The sequence below is a fragment of the Belonocnema kinseyi genome, chromosome 4 (genome assembly GCF_010883055.1).
Source record: "Belonocnema kinseyi isolate 2016_QV_RU_SX_M_011 chromosome 4, B_treatae_v1, whole genome shotgun sequence".
Lineage (NCBI taxonomy): Eukaryota > Metazoa > Arthropoda > Insecta > Hymenoptera > Cynipidae > Belonocnema > Belonocnema kinseyi.
Window position 1 is genome coordinate 141,726,665 of NC_046660.1, and position 12,196 is coordinate 141,738,860.

Sequence of the window (12,196 nt, forward strand, 5' to 3'; positions counted from 1 at the left end):
ACTTGAAAAAATGGCTCGGTGGACAGAGATTTCCAGACAACGAAGACGTCATTGCCTCTGTAAGTGCTTATTTTGAGGAACTTCCGAAAACGCACTTTTTTGGAGGATTAAAAAAACTTGAAAAGCGATTGACCAAGTGTATAGAGCTCCAAGGAGATTATGTTGAAAAATAAAAAAAAATGTACCCAGAAAAAATTGTTTTTATACTTCATTCTAAGGACTTATTGAACTACCCTCGTATGTATTTCGTTAAAGTTTGTGATTCATCATTGAATTTGGTCAAATAAAATTGCTAATATGAGTTCGTGTAGCCTCAGAATTTCGGGTGAATTCCATATAATTGGTAAAAAGACAGCGGTAAAATTTATTTCTTGTTGTTAGCCTTCATCGGTTATATTATAGCTTAAAAATAGAATAGTACTTTGTTTAATTAAATCAAATAAAAATTAATTTACAAAATATAATTTTCAAATTAATTGGAGCTATTTGTTCCACTGTTTCAACCAAAACGCCATCTCGTACTAGTAGATTTTGGTAAGGGGTCATCACGAATTACGTAAGCATTTCTAGGTAATTTCAACTCTTTCACCCCATCGTCATATAAGCATTCGTAAAGGAAAAAACAAAACAACAAACCTTCAATATAGTGTAAAATAATTTTTACCCGCCACAGGCAGGAAAAGTTGCATTATGATGCCTGTTTCCGGCATTCTAACCTCATCTGTAAAAATACTCAGAATTCTAATTCGTACATCACTGTGAAATTGTTCCAGTGCTTCTTGCGGCACCAAGCGCATGGGTGATATGTTGCTGTTTGACCATCGCTTACAGACTTTTCCGTGCCGAGTGCGAACCAATCCACGCGATAATTCCTCCCACGATTATAAAAAATAAAATTAGAATGTATTCCTTCGTAAGTTTCATGGCAATTAGTAGAAATCTTTGTCTATAGTTGGTACGAACTTGTGCTTTATGAAATAAGAATCCGCGAAGTTATTTCTTTTGGTAGGAAAAAGCTTACCATATTTTTAAACCCGCTTTTATGCGATTTGATTATAAAAAATAGTTTCGCTGCTAAATTCGCTTAATAGTACAGCTCTTGTAGAGTACAATTTAGTTTATATCCTATCTGCCACTACCCTATCTGCTCAAGTAATTCAAAAACAATCAAGGATTCGAAAGAAATTAAGGGGAATTTTCTGATCTTTGTCATTTTTTTTGTGAATGCAATATATTTTACTTGAAAAATATGCTAAGTATGAAAAATTACTAAAAAAAACTAATGCACTGACGGAGACGCAATGTCAAAATTGTCTTTCTTTAAAGTATTATGTCGAAACATTATCAAATATCGAAAAATTCCCCTTAATTTCGTTCGAATCCCTGAAAATGATAAAATAAAACAAAGGCGATTTCAGACTTTTTTATTCTCCAATTTAACAAGCAAACCACTCTTAACGTGCGTTAAATTAGTTAAATGTTCTTTTTTCGTTCAAGCAGCTAACTTCACACTTGTTGAAATTGTTGCCTTTCTCCCCTAGCCAAGCAGTATACTATTTCCCGAGGGCTGTCTCATTCAAAATTAAAATGAAATCGTTTAAAAAAAATAAACAAATTCGTGCAAATCCTAACGATTTTGATGATTTATGATATTGACCAACCGGAATCCTTCATCGGAATCGGGAATTCCGAACTCTCTATGGTCACAGCGTTGCGGAGCGTTAGACCTACGAATTCGTACAGAGTTGCACCAAGTTTGACGAATCGGAACGAATCCAAGCAGTGACTGCGAAGTGCGGAGTCATACAATATGTATGGCGTACGAGTAACGCACTCTTGTTTAAATATCTCCCTTTTTCTAATGATTGCGAATCATTAGAAACTATTTGAAGAAAATTTATAAACGGTTTTATGTTAAGTGGCAACAGGAATACTGAGGATGAAAATTGCTATAAGAATTAGTAATTAATGTGATAATGAACTGAAGTACAAGTCAAAAGATTAACAATTGCAAGGAAGCAGTGCTCGGATCAACATATTACAATATCGTCAATACTCCACAATAACACAGTCAAGTTTTTTGACAGGAATTAATCATTATTTTGTCATTATCATCTGAATTCCTGTACATTTTTGGAAAAATGATGTAGGTTTTATTATATTTGTTAAAAGAAAACAATGATTAATTGTGTAAAGAAATTAAATAAGTAAATATAAATATGTGCCCTGGAAAGTAATTGATCATTTCGCAGAATACCTGAGATATTTCCAACAATATCTGGGACACCGGTATCTTATATGATTCAGAGGAATCGAAATTTGAAAAAAACGATAATTTAAATATGTCACTTAAAAATTTTTTGGTAAGAAATGTGTGTTTTAATTTTTTACTCAAATATGGATTGCAAATCTTTCTTAAGAATACTTGAAGCATTTATTGTGAAAAAATTATTTTCCAGGCCAAAGTCTCAAAGATTTGAATTTATTTATTTACGTTTCTTACCAGATTAACACTTATTGCAATTTAACAAATATGATTCAAACTATTTTATATTTAAAAATATCTGCATCAATTCATATGATTGAGGAAAACGCGCAATTTAAAAAACAAATATTCCAAAACTTTCCACCAAAAATGTTCACAGCAATTACAATTCTTAATTTTTCGTCAAAATTATTACTGACTAACACTCACAATAATTTAAAGTATTTCCAGGTGAGGACAGGTTTTTATAGAAAAAATTACAATATCCATGTGGAAAAGGCCCTGCTGAAACCTCTTATGATGAGAGCCCCCGGCGGGGGCCGGCATGGATGTTCCACGCGTGGAAATTCTACGAGGGCCCCCGTCGATGGCCCAGCTCGGTTTCCCTCACGGATCAACGATTACAATTTCAAAGTCCAAAGGGTCAATATTTTTTCGAATCCTTAAATTTTATGGTTTCGTGAGTTCAGACTTATAAACAATGTATTTCTGTCAAAAATTGGATGTCACTTTTTTGAAATTGGAAATCGCACGATATGGATGTTTCATATGGGCCCCCGCAAGAGGACCAGCTCGGTTGCCCTCACGGATAAACGATTAAAATTTCTAAGTCGGAAGGGTAAATATTTTATATCCTAAAAAATGGTCATAAAAAATACGTTTAAAAATATGTTAACAGTTCGTGCATTTGACATTTACATAACGTCGTCTAATAATAAATAATTAGAAAAAGAGAGCTTAAAATTTGGTACTTTAACTTTTCTGAACTGTAGCTCAAAAAAGTTTCATCGAAGCTTTGTCAGAAATTCACTGTTTCAAAGTCTTAACTCATAAAACCTTAAGATTTGTGATGTCAAAAATATTTAGCCTTTAGACAAAGAATCTTTAGTCATTGATCCATGAGGCAACTGAGCTGGATTCCCTGCGGACCTGCTATATAATATCTATATTAGCATAGAAAGCAATATGACAAGATCGCTTTTTTAATTTTTTAGTAAACAAAATGTTATTTTCGTACAACAAATTATTGAAATAAAGACAATGTTACTCAGTTAACATTTCAAAAAAGTTTTCCAATAATTTTCTACGAATACTGAAAAGAAAATATTAATTATAAGGTCGTACAATAACCCTGGCAAAGCAGAATATATTTTAGATGTAAATTTGAATAAAAAGTAAAGTATGATTTTTAAAATTTATTTTCGAAAACGTAGTAAATAATATTAATAATTTAATGTAAACGAATTTTCTGAAGAAAACTTTTAATTACATAGAGCTTAAACTTACTTAATGAGTTGAAATAAATTTATATTAAAAAAAAATGTTATTTAACAATCAGAGGAGAATATAAAAATTATTGCTCTACTGCTCTTTAAACTTTCATCATTATATCTTTAAAACAAAGATGTTAAAGCATTGACTCTATTTACATCTTGAAAGTTTTATAAAATTATAATTTATATTTCTGTCCCTGAAAAATAAATTTTTTTCTAAAATTTGACTTGTACAATAAATTATTTTCAAGGTTTACTTATTTTTATATTACATGTTCATAAATACAAATTTAATTCAATTTTAATTATATTATATTCGTTATATTCAATAGTGTAAGTATTTGCTAAATCCCCAAAAATGGTAATTTTTTACTTTTTATTCAAATTCAGATCTTATATTCCACTTTAGCAAGTTTATTGTGTGACGTTTGAATTCATATTTTTTCTTTGGCATTTATATAAATACCTTGGAAGACTTTTAAAATATTACATAAATAAAATTGATTTAATCTCAATAGGGATTTTCATGAAAATTACATTTTATTTACTGAGAAACTTTTAAAAGGTGGTCTAGTCCCATGCCCTATAATGGAAAAACAGGGAGTGATGAGACAACTAACGCCGCGCTGGAGATATTAGAAACTAATCAACTTACGACAATAAGGGATTATCATTTTGTCTTCAGATGCACAGGGCTATTAGAAACCGACATTTCCAGTATATTTAAGATTTATTTTGTAATCTTAGATATTTTTTCAACACTAGAAACAGTTAATCTTGGCTTAATTCAAATTCAAAGTTTTTAAATTATCCTCAAACGTTCAAAATATTACAAAAACTACGAAAAGTCCTAAATCTCTCATGATGCCAATCAGCGTTTCATGTTAATTCGGAGGCCTTGTACATTAAGAAAAATATTATTTTTTGTAAATACTAAGTATTGCGTTATTATGAATAAGAAGTAATTATAATTAATTAATTATTTTTAATATTCAATAAAGGCCTTTTGTATACAGAGTATTCCAGGCCTATTGGCGTTCCTTATAATAATGGTGTATTTTGGGTACTATGGGACATGTAATTGCACGTAGGTAAACAGTTAGTTGAAAATCACGTAGGTAAACAGTTAGTTGCAAATGTGCGTGCAACCCTGAAAAGCAGTATCTCCTGTTGGCGTAACTTTACCTTGCTTTGAGCTTTAAAAAACAGTTCGATTACGAATGTGGTTGTCTGTTCTAATCAGATGGTCTCAAGTTTGATCGGAACATAAAATAACTTTGCAAAAAAATCAGTTCTTTAATTTAAACATGATCCAGATAAAATATTGGCTCACCGAGATTCGGTGCATGGAAAAAATGGAAATGAAGGCTAGATTTTTTAAAGTTTGGTGAGCGTATATACTTTTAAATAAAATAATTGATTGACTACTTGTTTTTTTTATTTGAATGCTCCAAGCAAGGAGAAGTTACCGCGCTAGGAGATGCTGCTTTTCGGGGTCGCACGCACTCTTGCAACTAACTGTTCACCAACATGTAATTTCAGTGCTGTATAGTACCCAAAATACGCAACGGGCCCAAAAATGTGTTGGAAGTTCTCAATTTGAATTTTTTTCTATCTGACATTACAAGGAACGACAATACTCCTAAGATACCCTGTATAAATGTATATTAGTTTGGCTGGGAAGACCCATATCTACATATAAGGTATATGAGTTCTTACAAGTAAAGCCGTTAAAAGCTTACATGAACTTGTAACGCCTTTATGAGTAAAGCCGAGAATTTTTTGTAGGAAGCAATTAAAATTATTTAAAAACTTTAATATTTTGTGTAGCATATTTTAAAAAAATATTATTTGGAATTACTAGATTATTTGGAATTTCTAGCAGAGGTGAAACAATGAAAGATAAATCGGTTTAGGAAATGAATCTAATATAGCGAAATAAAAATAAAATCAATTATGTGCAACGGACCAATTTTAGCACATTATAAGAAATCAGAATTCTTTCGCTTAATTGAAATTGTTTCATATTTTATACTTTCTTTTAGAATTCAATGCCTTTACGGATTTCAATTTTAAATAACATTGTAGAAATGAATATATTTACGGAAATTGTGATTAAAATTTACGCATATCTAATTTTATATACTCCTTCTTTTAAATGAAATTAAAGATTTCCGATTATCAAATCTAATTTTTCCAACTCTTAGAATTAACTCTTAAGGAATACTGAGTACAACACATTGCGTCGGAGTAAATAGTATTATATATAGTATTATACCTGAAAATGACGTATTTTTCGGAGGGGTTGTCCCGAGGAGTCACAATCAGTGTCTCTCAAAATAGAAGGTAACAACTTTTTGACCGCATCTGATTCGTTTAACGTTACATTATGAGAAGCATCGTATTGGTAAATAAAACCGAAGGTATCATTAAGGGTATCTTGACGACTGGTCGTATCAACAAACCGATCGAAATTGTCGAAAGCGACGTTAGTGCAGAGGCAGAACTTGTTTTCTTCATTTTTATAATTTTCATTTCTCGTTGTATTGTAATCGTCGACTACTGTGCCAAGGCCCACTTACAGGTTGTTAATTTGCAATTATATCTTTTTTTCTTTTGTATATCAAAGAGAAGTTCGGTGATAAGGAACGTCGACACAATTTTCTTGTTTAGACGGTAATCCCGTGTCATTTAAAGTAGAGGCCGCTTGTCTTAAATTTTGAATACTTTCAAGACACTTTGTAACGGAAGCATAGACCTTTTGGTCACCGACGTTTTTTCGAACGGTCTTGCGTATGACACATGTTTACCGCCTTGACTTACTCGACGAAGTCGCCAATGTTTTTTTCTGCAGTAATGATGAATCTTGCATTAACGATGGGTCTTCTTCATGAGTCGTCGAAGAAGTCTCTGCTTCAATAGACGATTGTTTAGTAGTGGAGGCTGTGGTTGAATCCTAAAAACGTACATTGATTGGTTATACTCTTATGAGTATAATGTACTTTTACAAAAATGAAGAAACGTTTTATATTTTTCCTTCATACATTTTTGTTCATTTCTAATATCTTTTTGAAAAAAATGTGATAAAAACTTGGAAACGAAAATTGAAATTTGAGAATAAAATTGAATTTGAGGAATAAACTTTACAGAACCGTAATGTTGAATCGGCGTCGATTCAACATTACAGTTCCGTAAGGGTTGGAACTTTAAAACGGAAGTTCAAATTAGTATTAAAAAATAGAAATTCGAAATTGTTACTTCAAAAATAGAACAGTAACATAAATCTTTAAAAACAACACAGGGGAAATAATTTTCATAAATGAAATTTTGAAATTTATACTTGAAAAATTAAATTTCGAAATGAATTTTTAGGAAATAAAATTTGGAAGTTTAAATTAAAGATGTAAAGCTGTGAAATAAAAACTTTCACAATAAATCTTCTTTTTTAACTTGAGACAAAAAATCGCATTGAACCTTATAATGGAATTATTTTAAAAAAATTCGATATAACTTAACATCTACTTTGAATACACTTTGATATAATTTCGGAAACATTACATTGAAAATATAACTTAGCATTAATCAAAAGTGTGAAATGAAACTTGGAATATAAGTTCATGCAACAGAAAATTTTTGCATTAAAGTTTACACATTTTACTTATAAAAGAGAATGCTATGCAATTTAATTTCTGTATTGAAATTTCGTAATTACTCATTAAACATGGTATTTCCGTATTTCTTGATTCCTCAACGCGATATTCATATTTACCTTCTGAATAGCGCCGGAACAGTCATGAAAAATGAAATAATATAACCTAGAAAAGTATTTACTTGCAACTTTACACGAAACTTGGCAAAATTATCTCGAAATTTTCCTTTCAGAACAATTATTTTCTTGTAGCAATGCGGATGTTTGCCCATTTCATTTAGATTTTCACGATACCATTCTACTTCTCCATATGCGTGGTCTTTCTGACGACGGGCAGCCAACATTTGGCAACATTTTGTAAAAGAGTCGTCATCAAACTCTGTGACGCCATTATCGCTTTTTTCGCACAAAAAACACTTCTTCATTGCAGGGATTCCTTGCACTAAATTATACTGCCGCAATTGCCACGAAAATGTCCATCCGAATCTTGTCGAAAACGATCGTGTCGTTTTCTTGCTGTGCCGCACGACATTTTTTAAAGCAAGCAAAAACTTGTTTGCACCTTCGGAGCCATGGCAACTGCGTCGCATAATGGCGACCCATTGTTATATTGAACAACTGGCTGAGTTGTTCATTTAAACAAAATTAATTCTTTAAAAATATGTTTGCAAATTTTAAAAAATGCCATTAATAATTTCTGTTTTGGCATTGTTTTTAACTTTGCACGAAAATGAGTATGGCAACCGTTTACAGCAGTGGCCAATCAATAACAATACAGTTTAGAAAATTTGATTTTTGCATTAACATTATACCTGTCGAATTTTGCAGCGAGGTCTCAGCCCAGATAGCACAAGAGTTTGCAGCAAGCTTGTCTAAATCTTGCCATGCAAGTTTCGCGAGCTTGAATCGTAAGGTTGAGGCAAGCTTGCCGCAAATAAGAAAATATCCGTCATGTGACAATATTGCGAAACAAGATTGAGGAAACGTTGACTGTCAATCTTGAACTTGATCCATTGAGCATAAGTTTTGCATGGCATCTAGGGCTTTGCCGTAGTTTTTTAATGTTCTCCCAGAATGCTGCCTTACGTGTATACAAAATCGTATGCTGTATGGTACTTAAAAAAATGAATTTGTAGTAAAACTTGTCCACGAATCTTAATCTAATGTTCCCTCAATATTGCAGGCAAGCTTGCAGGATGATTCTCATGACAATGGTCCCTCAATTTTGCCGGACCTTGCATCGCAAGGCTTAGGCAAGCTTGCCGCAAACTATTGTGCTACCTGGGGGACTATAACCGGTAAGTTGATTGTAGAAAAGTATAACTTTCGCTGCGTTTTCCGCAGTCTGTTATTTAGCTTTTTAATAATTTACAAAGAATTAAACATTTCATAAAGTTAACAAGCATATTAAGAATATTACTTATTAAAATATATATCGATATCACTATCATGATAGAAGATACGTTACAATGTGTCTTGGCATATTTTTGGCACGCTGGTATGGTTTCGAGGTTACGAACCAGTGATAGCTTCGTACATCCGAGAGCACCGATCAGAAAGACAATTATTCGAACCGAATATTTTGATTACAGTCGTTGCAGGTCCCTTTTGAGACCAACACTTTAAGAGGGGCAAAGATGATTATAAAGAACTCTTAGGCCTGCGTTATGTATTTAGAGATGCGTAGTTCCCGCGCGGGTGGGACACACAGATAGTATGTGTTTTAGTTTGTCAGCGTGTGCATGATACGCTCTGCATCTACTGCTAGGAAATTCTTGACATAAAATGCGGTCACGGTATATTTAGGTTAATCCCTGATGAGTTGAGAAAAGCAAAAATTTGCTCTTTTGACTCTGTGAAAGTTTCCGTGTATTTTCTTGGCAAGTAGCTCTTGACGGAATTTTTTAACTTCAGCTTTCTTCACTTTATCTTCTAGAAAAAAAAGCATCTAGATGAAGTTATGAACTTTCCTCACTTATGATGTGAAAATTCTCGTGGTTCCGGACAGTTTTAGGAGAAGATCTCTGCCACTTGCGACGATGTGACCTGTACTTAGAACAGTTCAATTATGAAGACACTTAAGATTCAGAAGTCCGCCTCAGCCTTGACGGCCTGAAATGTATGATCGCCAAACAGACGAATTCATATGCAACTTCTTATGTGTACGCATGATCTTACGTGTAGCGATGTCAATGGCCTTAGTATCGTTCTTCGTCCATTGATCCATCCCAAACGAATAGATTATAACGGGACAGCAAGTATGTTAGTCGCAGATACATTTTTCAACGCCGACAAATTTGAGGACTAAATTTTCCGAACAAGATGCTTGTATCTGTCTCGGAGAGACTCTTTAGGTTATCCATATGAAATACATGAGTGACCTTATGCTCGCGATGAGTAGTGTTGCCACAGGGGTATCCAGAAGAATTTTGTAGCACGAGAGATAGAGGCATAAGGGTGATACAAAAAAGCAAAGGGCTCATGGTTTTCCAAAGGGGCATCAATCTCTCTATGCACTTCACTACGTGTGGAAGAAGCTTCAAGCTTTCCAAAAGACAGATGATAAGTCTATGAGAGGTTGAATGGAAAGCTTTCCGGTAGTTGGACAAGTTGCCTTTTCACCGTAGGAGTATAGTGCGTCCTAACACCAGCCACTGCGAAATAGGCGTTTCCAACTTTATACATGAGATAATTATGCGTGCCAGATGTTGATGTGTAGAAGTAAACTTCATCCACGAGAAGTGCTTGATACCATCTGGTCCTGCAGCGGGAAAGTTCTTCAAAGCCCTAAGTGCTTTTTTCACCTCTTCAGCAGTGATTGATGGACATTCCTCCTCAGATGTTATAAGTTATAAGCCTACCAGATGTTATGTAGTCATTCTCACACTGAACGCGGGACGCATCTCTCCCCTAATACTGAAGTTAAGTCCGAGTGTTTCAGCAGCCTTCTCCACTGCTTTGTACAGAAACGCTCCTTTGCCCACTTCTTCGTGATTCCTGATCATTTTAGGAAGAGGGTCTCTTCCATTTCCGACTCTATGTGCTGTACCCAGAATAAACCTGTTGTGAAGACATTTAAGATTAGAGATTCAATATTCCGCAACCGTCTTGACGGCGTGAGATGTAGAGTCGCGGAACAGAAGACTTAAGATGCATACTTTTGTTCATGTGCATAACCTTACTTGTCCCGATATCAAGGGATCTGAGCTCGTTCTTCGTCCATGGAACTACTCCAAATGAATAGAGTACTACCGGGACAGCAAGCATGTTCGTTGCATATACTTTGTTCCTCGCCGACAGTTGGAAAGACCAAATTTGCCGGATGAGACCTTTCTATCTGCTTCGGAGAGTAACCTTTATAGATGTCACATCCTAAATGCGGCTTTATTGCAGGCCCATGTATGTATAAGTCTCTCCGGCGCAAAGGTGTCGTATAGCGCTTCTATCAACGAGCTCAGAATCTTTAGGGATGCCATTAAGTTTTCCTCGCTTCAAATAAACCTTGGCGAATTTGTCTAACCCAACTTCCATTCCAATTTCCTTAGTATATCATTCGACAATCCCTAGAGCTAGGTGTAGTTGCTCTTTGTTTTTAGCATAGATTAATGTAAGGCAAAAGAGAAGTGGGCTCATTGTGTCGTCCTGAAAGACTCCTCTCTGAAAGGTGACCTTGTTAGTTGTCACACGAATTTTTCCAGATAAGATAGTAAATCTGGTTTTCCAAAGCGGTATCAATCTCTCTATGAGCCTAACGATTTGCGGATGAACCTTTAAGCTTTCCAAAAGACAGATGATAAGTCTATGGGAGGTCGAATCGAAAGCTTTCCGATAATCATTCCAGGTCATCGATAGGTCACGCTGGTAGAATGCTGCATCTTTGCAGACACATCTATCGATGAGCAGGTTCTTCCGATATCCCGCTACGCCTTTCTTTGAGCCTCGTTGTTCATATATTTCGTGCCACACAGGTTCAATTACCCTCACAATCCTATCATTTAGGATAGCTGTGAATATCTTATACAGTGTGTTCAGATAAGTAATTGACCTGTAATTCTTCGGGTCAGCTAAGTTGCGTATTTTCAGCAGGAGTATTGTGCGCCCTTCCATCAACCACTCCGGAATCGGCTCTTTCAACTTTAAATATGAGGTGAAAATACGGGCCAAATGCTGATGGGTTGAAGGAAACTTCTTCCACCAGAAGGTTTTGATACAATCTGGTCTCGGTGCTGAATTCTTATAATCCCTTTTAATACTTTTTCACCTCCACGGTAGTGATGGGCGGGCATTCTTCATCAGGGCTTATACTAGGCAGTCTGATAAGACCCTGAAAATCGAAACACGGAGACGTTTTTTTGGCTTTTTTTGGTTAGGGAACAAGAAATAGTCTCTGGGGGCCAGGTCTGGTAAATACAGTGGTTGAGGAACCAATTCGAAGCCGATTTCATGCAATTTTGCTTGTGCAACTAAGCATGAATGAACAGGCGCATTGTCGTGATGATAAAGCGGTTTTTTCTTCTTCAAATGCGATCGTTTTTCGGCGATTTCGATTTTCAATCGGTCCAATAATGATGAATAGTATGCTCCGGTTATGGTTTTACCTTTTTAAAGATAGTCCACGAATATTATGCCATGTGCATCCCAAAATACAGAGGCCATAACCTATCCGACCCATTGTTGCGTTTTTGAACGCTTCGGAGCACTTTGGCCCGGTGGAACCCACTGTTTTGCCTGTTGCGTTAACTCAGGAGTGTAGTAGTGGATCCAGGTTTCATCCATGGTTATGAATCG

At 34.7% G+C, this 12,196-nt stretch overlaps 2 protein-coding genes across 2 annotated transcripts in view; one reads left to right on the plus strand and one right to left on the minus strand.

The window, feature by feature from the left end:
* Window positions 1-12,196, plus strand: part of LOC117172047 (vacuolar ATPase assembly integral membrane protein VMA21 homolog) — a 160,473-nt gene that overhangs the window by 85,925 nt on the left and 62,352 nt on the right. The gene's annotated exons all lie outside the window — the stretch shown is intronic.
* On the minus strand, window positions 6,044-7,852 carry LOC117172046. Its single transcript, XM_033359780.1, has 2 exons — window positions 7,591-7,852; window positions 6,044-6,715 (listed from the first exon to the last, which is right to left on the minus strand). Exons 1-2 carry the CDS (start codon window positions 7,831-7,833, stop codon window positions 6,566-6,568), a joined length of 393 nt encoding a protein of 130 aa, XP_033215671.1. The 5' UTR covers window positions 7,834-7,852; the 3' UTR covers window positions 6,044-6,565.

Coding starts and splice junctions, on each gene's coding strand:
- LOC117172046 (XM_033359780.1), bottom strand. CDS start 7,833: ATGAAGAAGTGTTTTTTGTGCGAAAAAAGCGATAATGGCGTCACAGAG. Junction 6,716..7,590: donor AGTTTCGTGTAAAGTTGCAA/GTAAATACTTTT, acceptor GTACGTTTTTAG/GATTCAACCACAGCCTCCAC.